A 26797-nucleotide genomic window follows, 5' to 3' on the forward strand; every position below is an offset into this window, starting at 1 on the left:
TGCATTAAAAGGAAGCAAGTAAATAGCAGCAGCAGGCAGCCGCTTGTATATATGTATATACATGTATGTAGTCGTGATTGCAACCAGGTTGCATTCGAGTCGCGCGGTTTTAATGAGCTGTTCTATAGCGCGCTAATTATACAAGCTTTAAACACTTTTCCCGTAAGCTCTCTGCAAGAACGCAAAGTTTGACTAACTAACCGGTACTTTAATTAGTCGTGCCTTCTGCGCATTATTATTTTGTGTAACTTTGTGCACTGAAATTTCTGTATCATAATTTTCTAATTTCATCATATTATATATATATATATATATATATGTCTATTTTTCAAATATAAAATGGTATGCTTATATTTAAGCTCTTATTAATTAAGCGCTTAAATTTTTCTAGGAATATTAATTATGTACAGTAAGGAACAATATTTTTAAGTATTTATTTTATATTTATTACAATCTATAATATAACAGCTCATATTTTTATCACGATTATCAGTATTTCAGTGAAAGACTAGACTACTTGAAAAAAAAAAGTATAGATCCAGTAAATTTTGACTTTACTTTCTCAAGCAGTCTAAATATGAAATTTTCAAATTTAATTTTGTCGTTCAATGGCCACTGGTTTCTGTTCCTCCTCTACAGGTGGAATCGGTGAGATTGGAGGATACTTTCCTTCATGCCAATTCCCTTCCAAATCCAACGCACGATTATGATTAACGACATTTGTCAAACACTCCTCGATCGCAGCATCAATGTTCTCCGCAGTGATGAACGTGACAGATTCTTTTTTAACCTTTTTAACCCATTCGTTGAGTTCTATCTTTTGTTTCTCTTGTTTCTGCTCTTGCCTTAAAATATACTCCATAGCAGCATTTTTTTTTTTTTCCTTTATCTTTGCCAGCCTGATCTCTCGTATGTTTGCTATTTCTGCATTCCACTCATTGTTTATAGCATTACAGGCTTCAAAGTCCTCTTCTTCGCTCAATTCGTTAACTGTCTCACTAAATTGTGTCTCATTTTCTTTTACAATTTGCCTTAAATGTGCTCTGCAATACATTATTGGTTAATTTTTTAAGTTAAGAATATGCAATAATTTCACTCTCTCTAGATAGAATATTCTAGGTTTTATTATTTAATCATATTTATTTTGTTAACCATTAATTTCAAAGTCAGATTTATAGAATTATACGTACTTAAATGATGTTATGTATGTCCTATAATTATTATATAAACGCTTCAACTCCAAGTAATCTTCCATAGGTATGACAGGTCTTTCTGGTACTCGAAACATTTTAGATTTTGCTGTAGGCAGCCAAATTGGTTTCCTTTTCCAACGTATACACTGTGTATAGACAGAATTTGGAATAAAAGTCTCACAAAATCCTGTAGTACCCATTGTTAATGTGTTAACATTTATTATTCTCAAGGTTTGCATTGTTCTAGAACTGTAAAAAACATTGTTATGAAATTGTATTATTATCAACTGTAATATTCACACTTGTCGCTACAATGCTATCATCTCATTTGTTCATATATTTAACAGTTTGTTGTATATACTCAGACAATATTACGTCCAAAATACGGATATAAGACGTTTTCAAAATGTTTGTATTTTGGACGTCTAGATGCGTATCACATATACATAGATATAAAATAAAGAGATTAAACATATAATTAACATTGCAATACGATATTGCAACAAACGTCCTTTAAATAAAGAAATAAAAATTAACGAAATTTGTTTATATATAGAGTAGTAGATACCGAGTATTAATAACAAAGAGTCTTGTAAAAACTTATTATATAATACTAGAATAATCAATAAGCATTGATAACAATTAAATAATAAATACAAACATACGTTTCGAAATAACAACACAAATCTTTCGTCACTTCACCGTTTTGGCAAACTTTGGTTATGTTACTCCAATTTTTCAAAAAAGAGGTTATGGTTATGATATATTTCTTTTTCCGCTCCTGCCCACCTCAGACACATGGCACTGCGGTTTGTTGCGCATGCGCATTTGAAATTGCGCTTTTACTCAAATCATGTTCTCTAATCTCTCTCATTGTATTGTATATATAGGGGAGAATGTCCTAAATCAGACCATGTTCCAAATCAGACCTTTTTAATTTAAATAAATACAGTTAAGCAGATTTGCATGCTATTTATAATGTAAAGTCCTTATAAGACACTGAACATATATGTGACAGCAGTTTGGCAATACTCTATCATAAAGTTCATAGAATAGACGCAAATATATATTTTTGGCTCTCATGCAAAATTTTTTTTAAAAAGAAAATCCTTGTAAATCATTATTTAAAAGATGTTAAAAATTTTGAACAGTATCAGCGCACCCCTCGCCCTCGATGAAATGAACGGCATGGGGTTCACGAAACGTTAAATGAAGAAAGACACGGTGACAACCCGCAAACCTTCTGATATAATTGATGAAAATACCCGTGAAAGCCTCAAAAGCGTAATTTGAACAGTAATTGATTTAAGATAATTAAAAGAGTGTAGAATTCAAAAATTTTCAAGAGTTTTGTGATTATACTTTTGCGGTTTACTGTAAAATTTATTTCAATCGTTCGAAAGAACCCGTGTCCAAATCGGACCTATACAAAAACACTAAAAGACGAGTAAGCCAACTAATTTATCGAAGAAAAAAGGTTCGCCACAATCTGGTTGTAGTACTAGTGATCGACCGACCAAATCTGGTCTAAGGAACACTAAATCAATAAATTCAGATTGATGGAATTTTTTATTGATTTTAATTCTAATAACATAAACTGTATTTTTATCTTTAAATCTTAAATTGCTGTTTTTACTCAATACTAACAAAAATTAATTAAAATATTTTAAAATTCTATCTAAAAGTTCATAAAAATAGTAGAGGTCCGGTTCAGAACTCAGACTTTATTTACGCCTCATAGAGAACAAAAACTGCAAATAGGTCCGATTTAGACCACTTTTCCCTAATATAATCTTCATAAGAGAAACGAAAGTATATAATTTTTTTATTAAATGTTCAAAAGCAAAAGATCATTTATAGAATATGTTTATTGAAAATGATCGTGTATAATGCGATGTATCTATATAATGTACAACAACAAAATCAAATTCCGCGAAATACATTCATTCGAGCTCCCTCGTGTTTTCCTTGTATTTTTCCTTCTTTTTTCCCTTCTTCCTCGAAACAACAATTATAGCATGCTCACACTATATATTAATTATCCTAGTTACAATTAATGCGTAATTAATTAACCTTTGTCATCACGCGATACGACAAAATATCATCCAACACAAACACGAATAAATCTTATCTCAACAATCGCCCTAAAATTATTATCGCCATATATATGGTTATTATTAATTATAGTTTCATTTTTTAATTTTTTTCTTCCTTTTTCTTGTCCTCCGTTTCTTTTTTACAAATGTGCCCGAACGCTGTAGAAATTACTTAAAATATATCTGCATCGACGATAATCACAGATATTAATTTGTATCTATATTATATAGTATAATAATGTCGGTTCTTTTCTCTTTTTTTCCTTCTCACTCCTTACGCCATTCAAAGATCGCATGGAATTGCGATAAAATTCCATTTGCGTGTCGCAAAATTAACGAATCCTATGTTACTGGAAATAATTAACACACGAATAATTACACTCGTGCATACGGGACGCTCCGAAAAGACGCTCGCACGTTTGTTACTATTCTTTTCGATCGTTTATCAAGTAAGTATCTAGAAAACAATCTTTGTTGACTTTTAATTCGAATTTCCGTTTAATCATTCAAACAACACAGTGTAAAATCGGATCATATATAAGATGTCTTTTAAAACATCGTAATATCTCTTGACTTTGAATTTTGCACTATCTAAGCAGCTTTTTAATTTTCTGTTCGATTTATCTTTCGGAACGCCCAGCGCAAAAGAAATCGAAGAATCTCGTCGTATATTTTTTAACAGTTTGTAACAATTGTAGTATTTCGAGGGAAGGGACAGGGGGATCTTTGGCTTAGACGCAGAATAGTTTGTGCCATTTGCTTTGAAGAAACGCAAGTAAGGAGAAAATAGATCTACCTGTCTCGCACTGAGCTTTTGGACGAAGGAATAATTTATAACGCCTCATAATTTTTCGTCTTTCGGAAGTTTTAGGCTTCAAAGTTAAATCTGGACAATACCATATTCCATACGATAAAGTAAGCGAGGAAAATTCAACGCGAGAATAATTTAATCATTTTCTGACGGCTAGACTTTGCAAAATCCGCTTGTATTTCAAAATTGCATCCGTCTGAAGGCAACATTTGCAAAATTCGTGAACTCGACAGTGGCAGTATTCCATTATGTATAAGTGGCTATAATGAAATATGCTGTGAGATCAACTTTTAGTATATACTTAAGCCTCTTAGTCGAGAAACAATCTATTAATCTTGCATTTAGCATGTCGATGAGCCCTCCAATTGTTAATTTTCGAGATTCTCATCTATTTATTCGCGCCTCGCGTGATTTTCGCTTTAATGTAAAATGGGTTAAAAAATTCATAGCTTGTTTCAAGAACTGCATTCTTTTTCTGTTTTTTTTTTCCTATGCTATCAGGAAATTTCTAAGCACTAAAACGATGGGAGCAGAATTCGGTTTATCAAGTAGAACCACGGAATTTGTAGGTTTGCGGAACCTTAGCAACTTATTAGATTCCTACTTAAAATCCTTAGAGCCTCGGAGCCATTTCTGGATTCTTAATAATTCTTACAATTGTCAAAGTCTGAATCTCTTTTCTTCGGCTTCTTAGACCTACGGATACTTCGAAATATTATGCTTCGCGATTGAATCTAAATTTTTAGATTAGCGGTATAGTTTAGATTCTTATTAGATTCTCGAAAGATGCTTAGTCTGGAGTTAAAAATACAGTCTTGTAAGAAGTTCTAAGTTTTATATCTCTCCTTATATATGCACGAAAACGATGGCACATGTGTTTCTAGCTTGGCTTTGTAAGCAAGAATCTCTTGTCAATATACTTGAGCTGTGTGTACATTTCATTGGTCGATCAAAGGAAGGCATTGTGTACATCGACGTGCTCCGCGTTTACTGAATTATTTTTCCATTTGTAGATTCCTTGACGTACACGCAGATCTCCGTCAAGAGATCTATCATTAAGAAACATAATACGGTAATCGTTAGACATCCATGTAGCAACTTCTATGTATATATTCAGAATGCAAATTTCTTCTCGAACTTAATTTAAACGGTAACGTTCAATCCTCGTCATTTTCCCTCCCTCTCTCTCTCTCTCTCTCTCTCTCTCTCTCTCATTCTTATACAAATATGTATAATCACTCTCTATGTGTTATATTATCAAATATTATATATGTAAGAATATTTTGTACGACTATATTTTAATAAAATAGTTGGTAAACAGTAAGTATAATTATTCAACAAGTATTACGTTGTAATAATAGTAATAACATTCGGCGGTTAATTGGTGGAGACGTACAACCAGAGAAAGAAATCCATACACATAAATTCAATTTAATTTAATTTACTGCTTTAATGTTTTTCTCAGGATATAACAAATAAATAATACATTACATGTAATATATATATTTAAAAAAAATTCTTAAATTTTCTCACATCTCTCCACTTTAAAATCTTTGAATTTATAAATCGTGTTCTTAGACCTTCTTGAATTCTAAAATTGTTTAAAGCATGTATTAATACTCCAAATTGTACACACAATTGTACAAATTATACATTGCTATTTTTTATATAATTTATTATCTCCTCCAATAACCGCAATAATGATAATAATGATAATCAATATACTAGAAGGTTTGTGGGTTGTTGCCGTGTCTTTCTTCATTATTGATGCCAACGTCTCGTAAACCATGCCGTTCACTTCATCAGGGCAAGGGGTGCGCTAATACTGTATCAGCGTATCCTTCGCCCTGATGAAGTGAACGGCATGATTTACGAGACATTGGCATCAATAATGAAGAAAGACATGGCGACAACCCGCTACTAATCTTCTAGTATGATAATCAATATAATAACTAAGAAATTAAAAGATTTTATTTCACGAAACGAAGAAATAAAAAAGATGAACAAGTATACTCATTATAGAATTTCAAAGTTTCTATATATAAAATAGTTTTTGGTTATAAACTGTAAAACAGACAATAAACAAGTTACTATTGATAATAAACAAATAATTCTAACGCCTTTCTGTTAATATAATCGCTACATACTTTCTCTCTCTCTCTCTCTCTCTCTCTCTCTCTCTCTCTCTCTCTCTCTCTCTCTCTCTAAAAACTCTCTCTCTCTCTCTCTCTCTCTCTCTCTCTCTCTCTCTCTCTCTCTGCCTATATGTATAATATTATATAAATTGTGATAAAGATATTCTCTAATTATAAGTATGATCTTTTCACAACTCAAAAAAATGTGTGATATCATATTTCTTCAATGCGAATTTAAATAAAAAAAGTTTATCCTTATGAAAGATTATAACTGTGTGTATGCGTAAGTGATCCTTACGAACTATCTATGCTTGCTACTTGCCAGAAATGTATTACTGTGTCTTTAGAGAAAATTTCCCTACTGTATACACGTGCATAAAGATAATTCTTATATCCTATGACTCTTGCGTTTTCGGATTCTTAGATTCTCAAACTTCAAAATTCCTGGGTTCTGAGATCCCTGAGGTCCCAGATCTCTAGATTTCTAGATTCATGAACGTTTATATCAGAATCCATACATCTAATTACTAAATTTCATTGGAAAGCTGAAAATCAACATCGATATTTTCTCTTTCCAGTTCTGCAATTAATAAACTTTAAAATTTGTTGTTATAAATTTATTATTCTCTTTTTGAAAATATAAAAAAGTTTTGATATATTCTTTTATCTTATGTTTACAAATCCAGGAATCCAAAAACGCAAGACTTCTCTTGTCTAATATAAATGTTGAGCTTAACACTTGCAGTAAGTAAGAAATGTAAATAGTAGAGTTCAGTTATCTTACAAAGCTAATCTCAAAGAACAAGATCGTGACTATGTAATGGTTCTGAAACTGGTATCACTGTGAGCTTAGCGGACTGCGCATTAGCGAGGAAATATCTCCATCGTACGCCTAGCAAAATAGAAAACTTAGTTCTATTTTCTTCTGCTCCTCTGTTGGTGAGACGCGTCACGTCGTCTCTTTCCGTAAAAAATTACATCTTGTAAATAAAAATAACGTTTCTTTCACTTTTGTACGTTGGTAGTAGTGCAAGGCCGTGGCACATATTTTATCCTATAGCAGGGGTTCTCAAACCAGTAAAAAATTATCAAAACGAAGAAGAAAATAAAAGTAAGAGAAACAACAATGCTTTTTTTTCTCATGGAATCTCAGCAACATTATCGGATCTCTAAAATTGAATTTTAATTAAAATCTTTTCTCAATACATATATAATTTGACCTATGTAATTAATTTTTCTAATATATTTTTACTAGATTACATATTTAATAAAACGGATTAAATGTCCATAACAATTATGTTTATATTCAAGATGTATGTAATAAAAAATGCAGTTTTGTATTTAAAAAATCAGAATGACTATGATTTGAGACATAGAATATAAATATCATGTTATTACAAAGAACAATATTAAAATAAAACTTGAATTTTTTCAGTATGGAAGGACTATGGTAACAATATTATAATAAACATAACATATACACGAAATGAAGAAATACATAACATACATGAGAAGTGCTTTTCGATCCCTCTACGGTCATTACAGCCAAGAAACAATAATGATAAAAAGATTAAAATACCAAATTATATTTTGCTCGCAATATTATATAAACAATTATTAAATAATAATACAATATAATATACATAGTATATAATATATATATATTAATATACATATATATGATATAATCATAATATAATATACATTATACATATATAATATATAATATATATTATTTAATAATTTCTATCTCGATATTTTTCTCACTTATCTACAAAAAAATCTAGGACATAATAATATAAAAATAATGAAAGAGAGACCTCCAATTAGAACTTGACATGTCAATTTCGACATAATACTAAATCATTTATGTATTATATGTGATAACTACCGCGCGCACACGTACGTATTAATCTTTTCCTTCTTCTTTTCGACTGTCTAACAAAAATTATTTGCAAATAAAAAAATAGGGACAAGTTACATTATGTACTCTATAATAAAAAAAATTTACATGCAAAATGTATAGAATTTTAGAATATACAAAAATTTTATCTACGGACCATGCAACATGGACGTCGGAGAGTTTGAGAACCCCTGTCCTACACAGGTTATTATATCACGAGTCGTTAAATATATAAATAGCTTCCGTAAGATCTTTTCCCCAAGTTTCCCAGCCGAATTTCATCTTTCAATCGTTTGATCATATCCGTCTGAATTTAGTCCATCCAGTGTGTCCACACACCTCGCGTTTCCAAGCTGAAATTACTTGTATGATTGTTCAAACGATATATGTTACACTTGCGCACTTGACTTCAGCAACAACGTAGTGATGGTCTTTTTGCGTCTCTCATAACTTAAATCGATGAAATTATTCGATTGCTCGTGGTCCATCGATAGGCATTGTATGCAACACTTCATCCAGCAATTGAAGCGCTCTGTGTAAATGCACCTGGAAAATAAATGAAATAACATAATATTAAAAATAGAATACTAGAAGATATGTAAAAAGTTATAACAAATGGTAAATTAATGTAAAATATATGGTAATTTGATTCTAATTTAAATTTATAATCATTCATATGTTTATTCTTATATAAATTAAAAAATGATTTATTTATTTATTAAATAGTACTAGTTTTTGCGTTTTTTTCTAAAACATTTCTGATTAAAGAGATTCGCAAGGTAAAACCACGAAGTGTACCTCAATCCAGCATGGTGTTTCTTTTATACTTTGTCGCGGGTAATCTGGACCCCATCCCTTAACAAAACTTAAACGCAGGATACAAAGTCTTCGTAAATCGTCGACTCCAATCCCTGCAGCTGCGCTGAGACCTGAGTAATAATTGCATTTTATGTGAACATTATTGTGAGTGTATTAAAATGTACTTTATTTATATGTTAAATTATATTTATAATTTAGTTATGTTATTAAAAATATGTCATTGATAGATGCTCAGTTCTTACTTTTGGTGATAGGCGCTCCGTGTGTAAGATGGCCTGCGACAGCTGCAGCTTGCGCTGCTGCGGCGGCTTGTGCGGTGGCGGCTTGACCTCGCATTTGTTTGTGGCATTGTCTTAAATCGAAGACTTTAATGTAAGCCGAGGGATAGATTTTGTGTACTGCGTCACCAGGTGCCCGACCTGCCTCTCTATCCAAATAGTAAGACTGTACAAAGACGCTATGTTCGCTCTGGCATCTTAACCAAACATCACCTTCACCCCTCAAATCCAATACAACGCCCTTCCCTAAAATGTTTTGTTGTAATCAAAGACCTTTGTAATATTTTTCTTTCAAAAACTCTCAATAAAATTAAATAAAAAATTGAATTATAATTACCTATATGAAGACGTGCCCGTTCGCTCTGTTCTGTTCTATGCACATTGCTCAAGGCACCTAAGCAGAATCTGTTTCCGCCACTAGGATCTACGTAACCGTCCACGGTGACTGTGGGACAACCACTACTGACTTTGAACGTTTCTCCGACTTGAATGTCCAATTCGAAGTAACCAACGGAACACCAATATTCTGGTGCTGGTTGCGTAGAGAGCAATCCTCCAATGTTTCCACTGACGTCATTTCCATGGCCTCCCCCTGTTTCATTGAATTATTAGATTCAATGTGAAGTTATATTGAGTTAAAAAATTTAGAGAAGAAGAATAGAAAGAACAACTCGTTATTGTAATTATAAATAAAAATCAATTATACAAAGAGTCATATAAACGAGCACACAAAATAGATATAAGACTAAATTATTTAAACGTCGTTGTTTGACAGATTTGGATGAGAGTTGTCTTCGCGCGCGGACGTGATCTCTCTCATCTCTGATTATAAACGTTTCTCGTTGTGTTCCTTGTTGTTACAATAAACGTTCTTGTTCCTCTTTAACTGCGAGTTCTCTTTATTTCGCGCGCGAGTGATACGTCGTACGTGTCGGTGAGGCGTAACAATATTAAATAAATCTCTTAAATCAGTCTTAATATTCAATTAAAAAAAAAATAAGGATAAAGTAAAAATAAGGATAAAGGGCAAATCATTTTATATTTCATCACATTACACATTTTTGTAATTTGTTTAAACTGTAGAAAGCAATTCTGTTAATTCATCAAATGTTAAAGTAGAATTTATAATTAAATCATTGTATTTTATTTGAATTTTTTAATAAATTATTTCTATTAATTTGACTCTTTATCAGTCCTTTTGTATTACACAATTGTCATTTTTATATTAAGAGTCCTTGTATTGAAATATTATTTTTAAATCTTCTAATTTGGAAGAGGAGATAGCAGTAAGCACGATATGTAGACGATGTACATGATGCCGAAACATGTTATATATACAGTATAATTTTGTTTTAATTATATTTTAATTTTTTTCAAATGTAAAAATTCTTTCTTAATTCTATTTACCGACGATTCTCGGATTTACCCTTTACTTTATCCTTATCATTACAAAAAAATAATTTGTTTAAAAAGAAATTTTTTTTACTTTAATGTGATTAACTCACAATACGATGTTGTATGAAGATGTCGAGGATCTGGCGGTTGCATGCTTTGAGTATACGTGAGAGTATTGGCACCAGTCCATTGTGGCGCACCGGAATTGTACGGGGCTGTACCCACGGGAAAACCGTTTGGATGATGAAGATGAACAGGCGACACAGGAGAACTCTGTCCTTCACCTACTAAAAAAAAGGAAAACAAATTCATATATTAAAAAATGTTAAAGATTCTTGTAAGATTTAGGAATATAGCACTTTTGCTAGTCTAAGTAAAACGCTAAAAATTTGTTACCCAGAGAAGCCGCTAACGCATCGACTGTCGGGGGTTGGTTGATATCCTGCGGAGGTGTGGTGGTGTTGTAGAATGTGTCGGTGGTCGATTGTCCTTGCGCGGGACTCAGAATCTGCGCACCGGATGTTCCACTCGACGCTGCATTCAGCGACTGTTGCTGGCTACCTACGGTGTGACTCATTGGATGTACAACTGCTGTAAAATCAAAATTTATACACAATGCAGGCAACATAAAATATCAAAACGTAACAAACATGGCCCTCGCTATCGTTGCTCTGAAACTGTTGCGCGAATCGGCGTTTCCCAAAATATTCTTTCTAAACATATTTCATGTTATGAACATTTTTATTAATAGAAAAACGCTATCACATATCGTCGGGAACACTAATTTCTTTATCTTATTTGCAATATTTGCAATATTATTTGCATTATTTGCAATATATTGAGTTATTCAACGTTGTAGCAAAAGGGTCATTTTTACTTCAACATTGAATAACTCGGTGAAAAAAAATCGTACGCAGCTTCGTAAAAAAGCAAATTAAAGGTAAAGACTCGCTCTTTCGATTGATGTAAATCGCATTTGCGTATAATTTTTAGTCCGCCCCGTGGAACTCCACAAATTTCGTAAAAAATTTTGAGATCTGATATATCTTCATTTATGTTTGTGTAACTTCATAAAATCTCCGTGAAACCAATTTTTCAAGCAGCGATCTGAAAAGTAGAGGTTTCACAAGCTGTAAAATGCTTTTTTAAATATCTCGATACGATAATTTTTGACGAAGTTATTCTTATCTTGAAGTTTGCCTATTTTTGCACACAGTGAAACAGGTGTTGCGTTAATTTTGTTACCCAGTGTATATCGGCGTTTGCGTAAAGTTGTCTCCGTTTGACTCCTAGTGCCCTTTTCTTTCCAAGTTTGTTTTTGAATTGTACAGGAGTTTTCGTTATCTAAGAATTATTATATATTCTTATAGATTTTAATAATTTATTAAAATTAAATTTGTAAGAAATATTATTAGGTGCTTGAATTAATTCTCGCTGTTGGCCGGGAGAGATCAGTATTTGTGCTGTTTCAACATGGCCGAAAATGACTGCTCATATATATGAAAGTACTTTAATAGACTTTAATAATCAGTATATAACATTTTATTGGATGCAAAGAACACAATTTTTTATCGCATTAAAAATGTCGAAACCCGAAACAACTTGCAGAGATTGGTTTAGAAGAATTAATATATAAATAAAGGACTCTTAATATTGAAAAAATATAATAAATAGGTAAAAGGCTAATAAGAGTCAAACATATAAAATTAAAAATTGTATCGACACAAATATATTGACTTAACTCTATATAAAAAAATTAACATAAAAATTAAACATTAATAAAATATGTAATGTGTTAAATAATAAACAATTATATTATTATTATTATTATTATTATTATTATAGTATATAATAGTAAAAAGCGCATTACATGTTTCGACCACCGGTTTTGGCCATCATCAGATATACAAAATTTAAATACGAAGTAAAGCATTATAGCAGACTAGAGACGGTTTTAGTTAAGAATTAATAAAAAATATACAAAAAATATAAAACTAACAGAAAAATTGAGTGACTGTTCTGAGAAACCTGGATACTTGTCAAGCGATTGGATAACCGGTACATAGATACCTCATGATTCCAAGAAAATAAATACTTACCATATGTATTAAAAACTAGCATCTCTATCTCTCAGAAAATGAATTCATCTCTGGGACCATCAATTGTAACACAAAATCCGAATAAGTTTGTAAAAAATGTTACAAGTAATAAAATATTTAACATACAATGATATGTATATAACGATAAAATAAACCGTCTGTCACACAGAAAGTATAATGAAAAGATCATGATAATGCAAAGTCAAACCTTGTTTATAATTGGTATATAAGATTTATGAAGGCCTTCTGTGTGTCTGTCTACCAGACGTTGCTCCATCAGATTACCATTTGTTTTGGTCGATGCAGCATGGTCTTTTTGAGCAGCACTTCAGTTATTTCGAAGATATCAAAAAATGGCTCGATGACTGGATCGCCTCGAAAAAATCTGAATTTTTCTACCGCGAAATCTATTTCTACCCGAAAAATGGGAAAAGGTTATAGCTTTCGATGGACAATATTGTAAATGAAATATCAGGTACTTTTTTGACAAAATAAACACAAGTCTTTTTTAAGCAAAAAACAGCGAGAATTAATTCAAGCACCTAATATTTGTATATATGTAAGTAATCATCATTTTATATTTGTGATTAAAATGTTTCTTTTTCTTAACTGGCTCTGAGCCCTTTTATTTTCCAAATTATTTAATAATTGATTTTTGGTCTTTTCGCTATTGCAAAACTAACGAGCTTTCAAATTTCAGGAATCTTAGATTCTTCTAAAATTAGAATTTTATTTTAATTTAAAATCTTCTCATATAGCACAAATCTTCAAAAGACATTTTAAAAACATCCAAAGGACGTTCTCAGGATATCTCTCGGATAAAACTGGCTGTGTAGGTAGGTGTGTTACATTGATTTAAACATTAGTCTAATATCGTAACGAATGTGCTCAATCATCTTTGTACTCATGATTTATTCATGATTGGATGTCATTTAAAATCTATCTTGCGTTTTCTATGAAATAAATTCGAAGATTGTCTTTCTCATTCATACAATTGCTTTGTAATTACTCCGTATTTTATAAAGCACTACATTTAATTTGGGAAATTCTGATTCGATTTTAAAAATTATGAAAAATGCACACTGGCAACATTGAGCGATGGCTAATCAGCGACATATAATTGAAGCTCCTTAAATAAATAGCAGTGTACAATGAAATACGTACGATGATGCATATTACGGCTTGCCGAGTGATGAGGCGTAGGTATCCAGGTTTGTCTGGGGCAATTATTGTCGTCCAGTTTAGCATGGGGATTACCATTATTGCCGCCCCCACCGGCGCTAAACATACCCTCAGTACTGGCTGTGCCGAACAATCAGAAGGAAAAGAAAACAATGAAGCCAAAACAAAAATTATATTACGCAACAAAAGAGAAATTTGCAAAGCGTATTCTTGCCTGCTAAATCTACATTCGATAGCAATAAACGAAAGCGGTTGGCTCGTTAGCGCAATCATTTTAATAATTAACAATCATATCGAGCGCGTCAAATTCAATAGCATGTATATTTTTAGCATACTTAGATGGTATCTGCATAAATTTTCCTGAAACGTAACCATCACATGCCAAATTTGCGATTCGTCACATTAATAACTTATTGACATTCTTATATTTAGATAAAAAGATGCGTCCATGTGTTAACATGTTGCACCGGTTCATCGAGATATACTACCATCTAATCACCAGACATTAATTACAAACATATTTACACCGTGTAAAGCCAATTGATGAAAATTTTGATAAAGTAAAAGCTTCACAAAATGGAAAGATACAATAGCGCAACATTCAACTTACTTGAATTGGGCGGTGGTAAACCAGGTATAAAGCCCTGCTGAGTCTGTTGTGCATTGTTCGAGGCGGTTGACTGAGCCGGTGGATGATGTTGAATCGTCTGATTCATCTCGCCGTCCACGTCCATCGCGGACCCAACCGCGGCAGCGGCCGCTGCAGCAGCCGTGCCGCCGCCACCAACCGTATACTCGTCCTTGACCAGTCTTCCACCGGGTCCCACACCCACACCGGATTGCAATGACAAGCCAGATAGGTCTGTAAAGAACGGGTCTGTGTGGGGGAAACCAACCCATTCCATCAAGACACCACAAAAATCAATGATTTTTTTCACTTTAATACTCTATATTCGTTAACCCCAGAATGCACAATTTATACATTTTTATTTATATATTTTCGATGGATAATTACGATAAAATATGTTAGAATCAAATTTAACCGAGCGTTTTCCATGACAACAATAAAGATAAAAAAAAAGAAAGAAGTATGATATGCGTACATTAAAATACCAATACTAAGTGTTAAAAATAAAGTTTAAAGCAAGATTACATGTCGTGACATACCTATGCCCGGAGATACCACTCGCTCATAGTGATAGGGATTCACGCATACGGAATCGCATTTCAAGTCAAAAGCAAATTGACAGTATTTCACATGTTTCAGTTCATTTTTGTGCAAATCCGGCCATCTCCAAATGCGAGCGTAAATTACATGAGGAAAACCTTTTCGCCCTGCTACTTGCAACCTACCATCCAAAGTTCTTTGGATAGTGACACATTTGCTTGGATGTGCGCCATTGGTAGTTATCGCAGTGATCAAACTATCTAATTCGTCACGTTTCTCCTGTTGAGCAAATTATACGTATCATAAATTAATCTTTATTAACTGCATTCTATTATTCACTGATAGTACTGAAAATCTATAGTATATGTAACTATAGATTTTCAGTCTTCCTAGTGAATAATAATATAGCCACAGTTTCAAAATGTAACGGAAAAGCAATTACAAATTGTCAAACGATTCTCATACGGTAAACATGAGAATCAGCTCTTTTAATTTTAGAGATAAATGACTTTGTCAAACAGCAACTTTTGTTTCACGAAAGCTGTAGTCAATTATCAAACATGGATGTGTTTCACTTGATGCTTGCAACGCTCATGGAATCATTTCATCCTTGTTGTTTACCAAAAGTTAAACAAAGATAAATAAAAACGGGAGCGTTGTGAGCGCTAAATGGAACGCATTCTATATAATATAAAACAAAAGAAAATAATTCAAAAATTAGCAAAAATAAATATATTACTGTATAATTTGGAATATTAATGACATAGAGATATGTATATGGGATTTACTTTGAGTTTCTTCACAAGAGATTCAATTGCTCGTTTGCTGAAGCCTTCACTTTCACCACCTTGACGATGACACATCAACGAGTGTACAATGCTTAAGCAGGCATCTGCGCTGGTTGGAGCGCTAGGAGCTATCCCAGTCATTTCTCTCACTAAATTTATAAAATTCATAAAAAATAAGTTATAAAAATTAGTGAAATCATATATGCATAAAATTCTTTTTATTTTTGTTTGTTTATTAAATATTCTTTATTTATACATAATTGGCTCTTAGTCCTTTCATTGATTATTTAGATTTATTCTTATAGAGCCTTATTATTAATTATTATTATAATAATTTCATTTTAAACATATTTTTTTCCAAATAGTATGTATATGAAATAAAATTATTAAATAATTAAAATCAAAGATATTAAAATTTAACTACTTAATCTTTAATCAATTAATTTTATTCAATAGCTGATTTATTAGTTATTAAATATAAATGCCTTGAAATATGAATAAAATGATACAAGTATCATTCAAATACTATAACAATTATTGCTGCAATATTTACATTCTGGATTTGGTTGCATGGGGGGCGAGGGATACAAATGACTTCCCCCGCCCGCCAATCCAACCATCTCGGTGAAAGCCGTGGTGGACAATGTCGCCTTTCTTCCCACAAATCACTGGATTTTCCTTTGGACTTAGTACAGTCCAATCTTTCACATTCTACCATCTATTGACACGTGTTTTATCCATATACCATGTATCATAACAGTTGTTTTCCTGTAAATAGTATCAGTCATATTTTTTATAAATATATACTCTATCTGTGCTTTATACATCAATTAGTCTTATACCTATTTCTAGCAATGTAAATTAATTTTAATCTTAGTCCAATTTACTCTTTATCTCTTTCTAATTCTTAAAACTAGAAAAAATAAGTTGGATCGAGATTAAATCTACATTATATATATCAAGTAAATTAGTTACAAAAGAGTTTTTAATCTTTAAAAATGTTGTAGCCAATTAATGCACTTAAAAAATAAATTGTATAACAAATAAAATAGTACTCTTACAGAAAGACTATAGATAAAGACAATAATTACTCCATTCTGAAATAGTAGATATGAAAAAAACAAATTTGTTTAAGCTAATATTAACAAATTAGACCATATCGCGATTCAATAAATTATCTATTCTCAATGTGTCTACAATAATCGTTAACAATTGTTGACGATAACGTACCAATAGAAAACCTGCCTTTGTTTATCTAGCATCAATGACATTTCAATATTTGTCAACAATTTATTAATATATCGAATATATGTATAACGATAAGAATTATTGAGATCGCTCACGTAAATCGTTCTAGCGAAACGGCTGGAAGCAATGCAACTTACGTTCGAGTAGCGGGATGAGACCGGGTCGAGCAAGCAGCGGTCGACGAGAGGTCGGGATGACGACGCGCGTGGGCAACATGCACGAAAGACGATCACCCACGGGATAATTTTCCGCGCTTATCCTCCGAAACGAACGTCTACGGCGGCGGCGACGACGAACGATGACAGAGAAGATGTTCGTTGCGACGTCGGTGGCTGAGCGTCGTCGTCGTCGTCGGCGTCGTCGTGGTCGAACGAACTTGCAGCACAACGAGGTGCAATTTCACGCAGTACGACGGCACTCTTTATTCACGGATTGATCGCCGAGTGCAAAAGACTGCAAAGCGCACTGTTACACCGGTATTGTGTGTGGAATCTTACTCGCGACGGATCGCCGAGCGTTGCTCCGTCGCATAGGTTAGCGCATCAATAATACATGTCTGCCTGCGCGAGGCACGGATGATGTCGCCGTGAACAGTGCGGCCAAAACCAGCGGATAATGCCGTGATTCTCAAGGCGGATTTATACTACGATTGCGCAAACGCCGCGATTGGTAGCTCTGCTCGCACGCTCCTTCACTGATCTCGTAGGAGGCTGCGGATTGGATCTCAATGGAAAGAAGAAATCAGCGAGAGGAGAATTCCGTTGCTCTTTTTTTATGATTCGTATGCTAGTTGCACTTTCGACACTTAAAACAAAACAGGTGTAAATTCTTGCTTGCGAAAGGAAGCAGAAAGAAATAATTAAGTGTAAAAAGTGTAATTAAGATGAGTGAATGCTGCTGAAGATTTACATTAAAAGGATTTTGTAGTATCAGAAAAATCAACGTTGTAGAATTTCAAGGATCATCAGACGAGTTAATTATATTGGTTACTTTTTTCAATTTTGTTTAGACTTTGATTTGAAAAATAGCACGTTTCTAATATATATAAGAAATATATAATATAACATTACTGAAAAATGTCGAAATGAGAAGTGTATAATGATATAAAATCCTAAATATTCTAATTTGTATAGAATATATATTTCACTTTACGTACACGACATGTAAAATGAGAACAATATTTTATTATTGTTCCTATATAAAAAATAGCAATTAATGAAACAATTTTTTAGGATATTTAATATTATACTATTATATAATTTGTTATTTAGTCTTATATAATTATAAAAAAACGATCTAAAAGTATTATGTGTTTCATGTCTTTCAGTTTAAGGAATAGTTTATCAAGTGGGGGTGTAACTCAGTGGTAGAGTGTCTGCTTCGCATGCTGAAAGTCCTGGGTTCAAATCCCAGCTCCTCCAATACATATTTTTTTTTTATTTTTTAAATATATTTGATGTTTATATATACACAGCGTAATAATTGTAAACTCGTCTGTTTTATTACAAAACGTTTCTAGTCTAATTAATATTTATAAATATTTTTTGTTAGCCGAGATTTATATATTATGGTTGATGATTATGAAAGTCATCATTAACATAATTGCATTTTTTATTATTATGAAAATTGCAAATTACGTTGTTATATATAAATAATACTAACATATAATATTAATTACATCTAATAATAATTATAGTTTAAGAATCAGAATAACATCAATTAGGTATAAATAAGAAACTATAAGTTACATATATATGCACGCGAATTCTGTTAAAACTGGAAATCCTATAATAAAGTTTGGCCATGAAAGAATAAACTTTTGATTGGCCCGTTGTTTTTTCGTCAACTTCATTAAGTTAGAATGAGTAAGTATCAATAAGAATGAGATAAGTAACATAGTATATGAAACCAATATACACCCTTTTTTCACTCTTATTTTGACAAAATTGTTCGTAGCTAAATAGTATTATTATATATATGTATATGTAAAAGTTACAGAAGTGAGGAAATTTATTAGAATATTTATAATTTCATTGGTTATTTAGCGAATTTACTGACTTTTGTAATTTTTAACTCGTTTCAAGTTACACAATTGACCTCAGAGGCTCTATATTATAGGTCTCTAATTAAAATGAATTTCCCGCTCCCTCGCCGCCAGAGAACCGTGAAGTTGGTCGAAACATGAAATTCTACGTTATTTATACTTTGGCGTTGTTTTGCTCGCATTGTAAATGATTGTAAATCGCTAAACTGTCGAGCGAGGTACATACTGTACGTCATAAAGTCACTTCTGTCAGCACACGTTAATATAATTATTCTAACGATCAGTATTGTTATTTTAACTGCGAGGAAGATTTCTTTTTCGCGCGCGAGGGAATTCGCGCAATACGTCACGGAGACGAGATCCCCGTGAATGCCGATCAGTTCGCGTCGAGCGACCGGGATGTCGCGGTTGAATTTCGTGATTGATCTGCGTTTTCGCGTCTCGTTCATCTATTTCAATCTATTCCGAGATAGATTTCTCACGCGGATGAATATCGGGAGCACTGAAGGCAACAGCGAGAACGGATATGTCGATCGACGATTATATTTCTTGGCGTGGCATGCCTCTAATCCGGTATCGCAATGTTCGCGTCTGCCGTTATGATACCTACTTTTTAATTTTCTATGTTCGTATGACGACGTATCGCAGCGTGTGAAACCGGGAGTGCCGGATTGACGGAACGGCCGACCGTTTCGGCGTTAATTAATTAATCCGCACGAAATTTTTGCGTTTCGACGCGAATTGTCGTTCGAAATCGCGAATGCGCGATTCCGTTGAAGAAGAGTCGCCATGATGGAAAATGAAGATCGTCGCTTGTCGCCTACCATTATTCACGGTAAGTGCTCTATACTTTTTTCTTACCAAACGCTCATGGAATCATTTTGTCTTTGTTGTTTATGAAATGTCAAATAAGGATAAATAGCGCTCGCTAGCATTGCGACTATTGTGAGTGCCAAATAGAACACATTCACAATATATTAAACATTTGGTTTTTTCTTGCTAAATTAAATTGTTAGAGTTAATGTATGTGTCATATAGATATTCGATGACGTGATACGGATTTTCAAATAACGTAGATTTAACATAATTGCGCGGAAAATCGTCGCTTGTCGCTTTTACTCTTGTGTATGTTCAGCGTTTACATTTCTGGAGTGCGCTCCGTTTCATACACATGATGTATTATTTTATTCTTATTCGACGAACAATAAAGATAAAATGATATTGTATATATAATGTGCATCATGCGTGAAAGGGAACTCACTCCTGTTTGCTATATGTATCAAATTTGCATTCCGACCTTTTTGTTAAATTATCAAATTATTCGAGATTAATGCGTATATATAGGTATTCGATGATGCTAACGCGGTCTTCAAGTAACATAGATCTGACGTAATTGCGACATCTTGGGTGAATTCTCCTTTTCCAGGAAACGTAATATATTTCCCAGGGCTGTAAAAAACGAACGCATATTTATTTAGATACTTATATCGCAGTATTTACATAAATATATCTGAATGTCTATTTAGAAACTGACATTTATGTGATTATTTAAATAAGATGTGTCGTATTTAATCTTCCATCTACAATTTTTAGGCAAAATTTCATGTTCGCGAAATAAAGAAGGGCGGATTAAGTAAAGGTTTTAACATTTAATTAAAAAAAAAAATTTAGTAATTTAATAGAGGTGTTGAAAAGTAATTTTGAATTTTTCTACATTTTTTTAAAACCTAGAACAGTAAAAATCTTGGGGATCTGTAAAGCTGGCACGACACTCTATTTATATTTAAAAAAAATAAGTACAGTTCCAGTAGCACTTTTCATAATTCTACAGTTCTATATTAAAATAAAAAAAAGTTCCGAATGAGAGCTGAAGTTTATCGAAAGATAGAACAATCCAGTTTTAGTCAAATTGTGATTAATTTAATCGACAATTAACTTCTCAAGTAATATCTATTATTTTTAATGGATAGAATTAACTTTTGTTGTAGAGTAATTAATTTTATTTAAAATTATTAATTTTTATTATTTAATAACTGGAAAAAAAAATTAGGAGTAACAATTACATAATCAGAAATTTTGCTTTAAGTTAGTAATTCTGACGGTTAAATTAATTGGATGTTTGTCCAAGTCGTAGGAATCTAGTCAGCTGGATTTGTGAGAATAAATTGTCTCGAGTTTGATTTGATAAAAAATGACAATGGGGTGTAAATGCTACTATAACTAAGTTGTGTTTCTACATTACCTTTCTTATCCCCGGAATCCATAAACATACTGACAATGGAGAACCGATTCAATCGGCTCAGGGAGTACAGTAGATTTGCGAGCAATTCTGTGTCTTTCGGCGTACAGAATTGTTGATCCAAGCAACGCAAAATGAGACCAAACATCGCTGCATCTAATTTATTGCCTATAACTGTAAGTTAAAATAATTTCTTGAAAAAATTTAGACCCTGATAAACTTTAAGACTATGCATATTAGTCTATACATTGAGATTTAGGATTATAAATTAAAGAGTATAGAATTCAACCAATATTAAATAATCTTAATCTCAATTATTTTTTTTATTTATGTTTTAAATCATCAGTTATAGAAATGTCTGAAGTGTAAGATATATTATTTTTGTTATAAAAATAATTTGTGTATAAAACGTAGAATAAAAAAATCACTATCAATAACGAACGAATTTTATATTGCAAATATTATAATATTTAAGTACCGATATTAATATTATGATAAATATTATTTAGTAACATTTACTTTTATTCATATCCTCGTGTGCTATACATCGCAATAGTTTTGCATGCAACTCTAGATTAACATCATCCTTTAGAGATTGCCATAGACGTAGAAATTCATAAGGAGATTCGATGTTCAGTTTCTGAAACGAATTACATGAAATATGTTTTTATCATTTCTATTATTATCATTTCTATAATACTTCATATTTTTTATTAGTTGTATGATTTGTAGCAAGTTAAATTTCTTTGTAATTTTTTGAAAATCACTATTTGAGAATTTTTAAATATAAGAACATATAAAGTGAGCGTAATGTATACTGTGTTTTCAAATCTATGAAATTACATTACCTGAAGATCCATTTCCAACTTGCTTTCTGTTTGACACTCGTTAATAATAATAATTTTATTTGTTGTACTTGCTTTAATTTTGCCTTTCTTTTCAGAAGTTTGTTTTTTATCCTTGTCTATATTTGATTTTTGGATTAACAGCGTATCTCTTTCCTCTTTCGTCTTTTTCTTTGTTTCCATCCTTAATTCATTACAATCGCTAGTTATTTTCGATTTCTCGTACTTATCAGCCTGAATTTGGCTGGGCTTTGGGCTTATTTCAGTCTTGCTTTCTTTTTCGAGAAAAATTGATTTCTTATTTTCATTCGTACATGATTTCTTTGTTGAGACGTTTTTGTCTTCTGTTAGACTCGTTCCTTTCTTTCCCTTCATCTTGCTAGAGTCGACAGGTTTCTCATATTCTTCGTCGCTCGGAAGCTCTTCAATGATAACTGTGGATGGCTTTGTTTTACTCATAGGCGACGACACGCACGAAAAGATAGACTTCTCCAATCTACCCTTTGTGCCACGCGCTCCAGGAAATGAGTCGCGCAAAATCGTAAAAATATCGTCGCTCTTGGCGTTTTGCGATCTTGTCGTTTTATTTCTGGCGCCGAAATCCCTTGCAACAGGTGATAATTTATCACCGCTCGATGAGTCGTGTGTCGTTTTCTCATTGCTTTTATTTGCCGTGGTATCCGCTGCTGCTGCTGTCGCTTTGTTGTTCTTACTTTCCACGCAGTAACTCGCTCTTAAATGCGGTTTCGTTGCAATACTTCGCGACGGACCTGGCGCTCTGTCGCAATAACATATATCGCTATTAATACGGAGTTTCGGACACTCGATGTTATTTGCTTTTATAGTTCTCTTCGTTTTTATATGCTCGCTTTTGTTTTCATCATCGTTCATATTATTCTCGATTTTCATCCTGTTAGAATAGTCATAATTTATTGCTCCAACAATTGTTAATATAAATCACATCTATTAATCACATATTAATCATAATTAATATAATGATCGCATTTTTAAATGAATTCTATATAACTGCAGGTATAAATAAGTAATAACACTGTAATACTTTGAGATTCTAAAATTTGTCAATTCGAATTCGTTCGATAAAAGTTATAATATACATATAATACTAGATTAAAAAATTGAATTTTTACCTTATTTTCTTCGACTCACGTGGCTTTCTCAACTTGTTTACACAGGATATTGCTGTTTTATTAGTTGGCTCCAATTTTAAAACAGCTTCGTAATCTACCAAAGCCTGTATAAGTTAATATTATATATTAATTAATTGTACACAAGATTTACGAAATATTACTTAAGGTCATTCTACATAAGTCGTAAACAAAAAACGTAGTTCACAACGCTTGTGATAACAAAATCATCAATGGTACTATTGACTGCTTCTGATTGACTGTTGCGACGAATGTTGCAATTACGTTTTGTTGCGATTGTGTTTACGACTTATGTAGAATAATTATTATAAGGAACCTAATAATAAGAATGTTTTTTCAATTAAAGTCTCTTTCAAATGTTATGATCAATTTCTTTGCAATTCTAAATAAATTTATTACATTTTCCAATTCATTAATATCACGTCAATGGATGACTCAATATTTATTCAATCGGGAAATATGAATTGTAAATCAATATGAATGTTATACGTGTAATTTTTATACCTCGTGCGGTTTTTCTAGATGCTCCAAAGATAACGCCCGACGAAGAAGCGCTTTGATATTTCTGTAATCCATAGTGAGTACCGTGTTGCAGTCGTTAAGTGCATCCTCGTAACGCTGCAACTTTATAACTGAACGCAATATATGGCTCATTGGGATCTTATTATGCAACACAAAATTTTGCGATATTTTGACGAATTTTGAATTGAAACGACACAAAATATTCTACTTTTGCTAGTGATGATAATAATAATAACAATAATATGATATTTCATTTTCCATTTCAACTCTTTTTTTTTTGTCATTTTAAATAATTTATTCAAGATTTATATTTCATTAAAAAATATAAAAACTCGAATATCTTTAACTGTTCGTATCGTATAATCGCATATGATTATTGAAAAAAGCAAAAGAATGAGCATTCTTACATGTCATAGCGCGATTGTTGTAGGCATTTAGATTCGAGTCTATATCGATGCTATCGTTGTAATGCCGAAGAGCCTCCTCATAATCAGCCGCTCTGAAGGCTTCATTCCCTTTTTCTCTTTCTTGTTCCGCCATTACGTTAATTTCCGTACCAGTTAATGAAACTAACAGTAGATTAACAGATTTAGTAAATCTAATTTAAGAGGGAGGATTCTATTTCGGTAAAAATTAATGGGAGAGATTGAGGTTATAAATTCCATGAAAATTAATGAAAGAAACGAAATGTACGAACTGTCTGCGGGACACTCTGATGTGAATTTACAGTCAGACAGCTCTTTACTTTCTTAATTAACCGTCGTGATATTTTAAAGACGTTACTTTATGAACATACGTTTATCAACTGTCGTTTTATGTGCCATTTCGTTCATTTTATTCAGTTCTTTTCGCTGTTCCTGAATTTTCTTCATCTCGGCCTGTCGTTGCTCGTCTTGCAGGTCTATCCTGTTTATTTCTGTGTCAACGTCGTATTTATCCCAAGCCTCATAATCACACGAGGCAATTCGTTTGGGCTTGCATTTTTTCTCGTTGATCTTCGTTTTTTTATCCTTAAAACGCGACATGCAAATTAAACCATTAAACTATTCTAATACATTAATTTTTTCTGTAAGCAAGCATAATAAATAGAAATCTACTAAGAGTTTAGTTTTGTAATTAATCATTTCTTACAATTTTGACACTTCTGTCAACTGACAAGAATTAATTAATTATATACGAAATATTAAGGATACAAATTTTGTGAAGAGGCATTAATATTTCAAATTATTGTAATTTTAAAGCAAGAGACATTGATAATCTTAACAAAATGTGTATCTCTATAATTTGATTGTTGTATTGATGTACTTTTGTAGTATTCGTTTTCATCCGTCGAATTGCTGGCTGCAGACAGGGTTCGTTGATAAGGATAGCTTTTCCTTCGTCTAAATCTTTCTCACGAGATTGCATCTCGCACGTCCAAGTGCTGATATCGTCGTCGATTTCTTGCTGTTCGTTCGCATTTAACATATTTCGTCTCAAAACTGGCTCCATCTTCCTCAAAAGAGCACTCTTCGGTTTAATTCTAGCGAGACGCTCCTCCGCGTGCTTCGTCAAATCTGGATACTCTCCCTCTTCTCCAGAACTAGTATTAAAACCGCATGCAGAGAAGTTTATGATGAATCGTTAATAAATATGCCGGAAAATAACGGGTTTAATGGCATTTTAAGCAGTAAGGTTACAAATCTCGCTGATGATTAGCGCGAAGATTAAAAATTGTCAGCATGTACTATAATTATTATAATGTACCGAGGATTAGCCAAGAGGTACGCAAAATAGGAAGCGTCAAGGTATTAATATTTTGCATAAGGAGGGTTTTCGAGAGACGCCAGGCTTTGCAAACCTGATTGGTAGACATAGAAAATTTTTTAACGCGTCCGAGCGCAAGATAAAATAGTAATAAACGATGGTAATCAATTAGCGTCAACGCGAATGTTGTTTTCTCGCTCGTCTGGAGTTTCCGGCGTCTCAAGGAACTCACCGTAAGATGAGAACGATTCGTTCCAGTGTTCTCCCATCGGTGCATTGCGATATGAATTCGTACGAGACATGTTCCACTGGTATGTTGTATCTTTCGAGTAGAGTTTTCTTCTCAGATCTTTTAGCAACGCTAATTATATCGATGTCCTTTTCGTTACCCATGATAACGTACGCTAAGGTGGGGAGAACGATCCGAAGATATTACACTGTAAATAGGTTCTTCTATCTAAGCTCCACGCGTTTAGCAGAGGCAATGATCGAGTAGCGGTTGAGTAGAGATCGAACCGGATTTTTCGGATTCTTCAAGAGTGCATGCCAATTACCTCGAATTACTACTCTGATCTCGTGACTCTGACGTTGCCGATGGTTGTCCTCGCTGACGCGCCCTTTTCATTCATCGTGAGTTACCACGGATACACGAGTTGTTGATTTTCTGCGTGACTCGGGCCTTCCTTCGTAACGATCAATAATACCTGAGATATACATAAAATTTCTGCACGAAGGGAAACGCTATAAAAGATTACATGTCGCGCGTCCATCTTTGAACCAAATTTATATAATTTTTTTTTGCAAAAGCTTTATCTGTTTTCTATATTATTCGTTTACATTCGCCGGATAAGATTCTCAAAAATTTTCTCTTTCGACGCCATAATATCTACACGGAAAGAACGCAGTTTTGCTTAAGTATTAAAAAGTTTAAGTAATAGCTACAGATTTGGAAATAATTAGATCATCAAAATAATTATGTATTTAAGTGATGAGTGTGTTAATGCTGCAAAAAGTTTTAACATTTTAGTAAACAGTTTGAGCGCTTTACATAATTAATTAATTTGATGGTTTAAAGGAAATTATTTTCAGCTAAATTTTTAGATACTTGAGCAAAAGTAGC

General features: G+C 32.7%; 3 protein-coding genes and 1 non-coding gene across 4 annotated transcripts; 1 reads left to right on the plus strand and 3 right to left on the minus strand.

Annotated features, from left to right (window-relative positions):
• Positions 1-474: 474 nt before the first annotated feature.
• On the minus strand, positions 475-1927 carry mRpS26 (mitochondrial ribosomal protein S26). The gene is made up of 3 exons (XM_018551205.1): positions 1859-1927; positions 1191-1442; positions 475-1043 (listed from the first exon to the last, which is right to left on the minus strand). Exons 2-3 carry the CDS (start codon positions 1430-1432, stop codon positions 593-595), a joined length of 693 nt encoding a protein of 230 aa, XP_018406707.1. The 5' UTR covers positions 1433-1442; positions 1859-1927; the 3' UTR covers positions 475-592.
• Positions 1928-8603: 6676 nt separating this feature from the next.
• Med (Smad/Smad4 homolog Medea) lies at positions 8604-16487 on the minus strand. The gene is made up of 11 exons (XM_018551182.1): positions 16421-16487; positions 15868-16016; positions 15079-15358; positions 14522-14788; positions 13894-14031; positions 11027-11221; positions 10741-10914; positions 9573-9827; positions 9200-9481; positions 8937-9067; positions 8604-8684 (listed from the first exon to the last, which is right to left on the minus strand). The coding sequence occupies exons 1-11, from the start codon at positions 16485-16487 to the stop codon at positions 8604-8606; spliced, it is 2019 nt and encodes a 672-aa protein (XP_018406684.1).
• A 1977-nt stretch (positions 16488-18464) lies between these two features.
• On the plus strand, positions 18465-18536 carry TRNAA-CGC (transfer RNA alanine (anticodon CGC)). The gene has a single exon. It is a non-coding gene; the product is annotated as a tRNA-Ala (tRNA).
• A 1992-nt stretch (positions 18537-20528) lies between these two features.
• Positions 20529-26070, minus strand: Spag1 (Spag1 axonemal dynein assembly factor). The gene is made up of 10 exons (XM_018551228.1): positions 25910-26070; positions 25237-25513; positions 24728-24941; positions 24339-24500; positions 23914-24041; positions 23392-23495; positions 22247-23153; positions 21918-22038; positions 21402-21572; positions 20529-20608 (listed from the first exon to the last, which is right to left on the minus strand). The coding sequence occupies exons 1-10, from the start codon at positions 26068-26070 to the stop codon at positions 20529-20531; spliced, it is 2325 nt and encodes a 774-aa protein (XP_018406730.1).
• Between the last annotated feature and the right edge of the window lie 727 nt (positions 26071-26797).

This window comes from Cyphomyrmex costatus, unplaced genomic scaffold (genome assembly GCF_001594065.2).
Source record: "Cyphomyrmex costatus isolate MS0001 unplaced genomic scaffold, Ccosl1.0 scaffold135, whole genome shotgun sequence".
Taxonomy (NCBI): domain Eukaryota; kingdom Metazoa; phylum Arthropoda; class Insecta; order Hymenoptera; family Formicidae; genus Cyphomyrmex; species Cyphomyrmex costatus.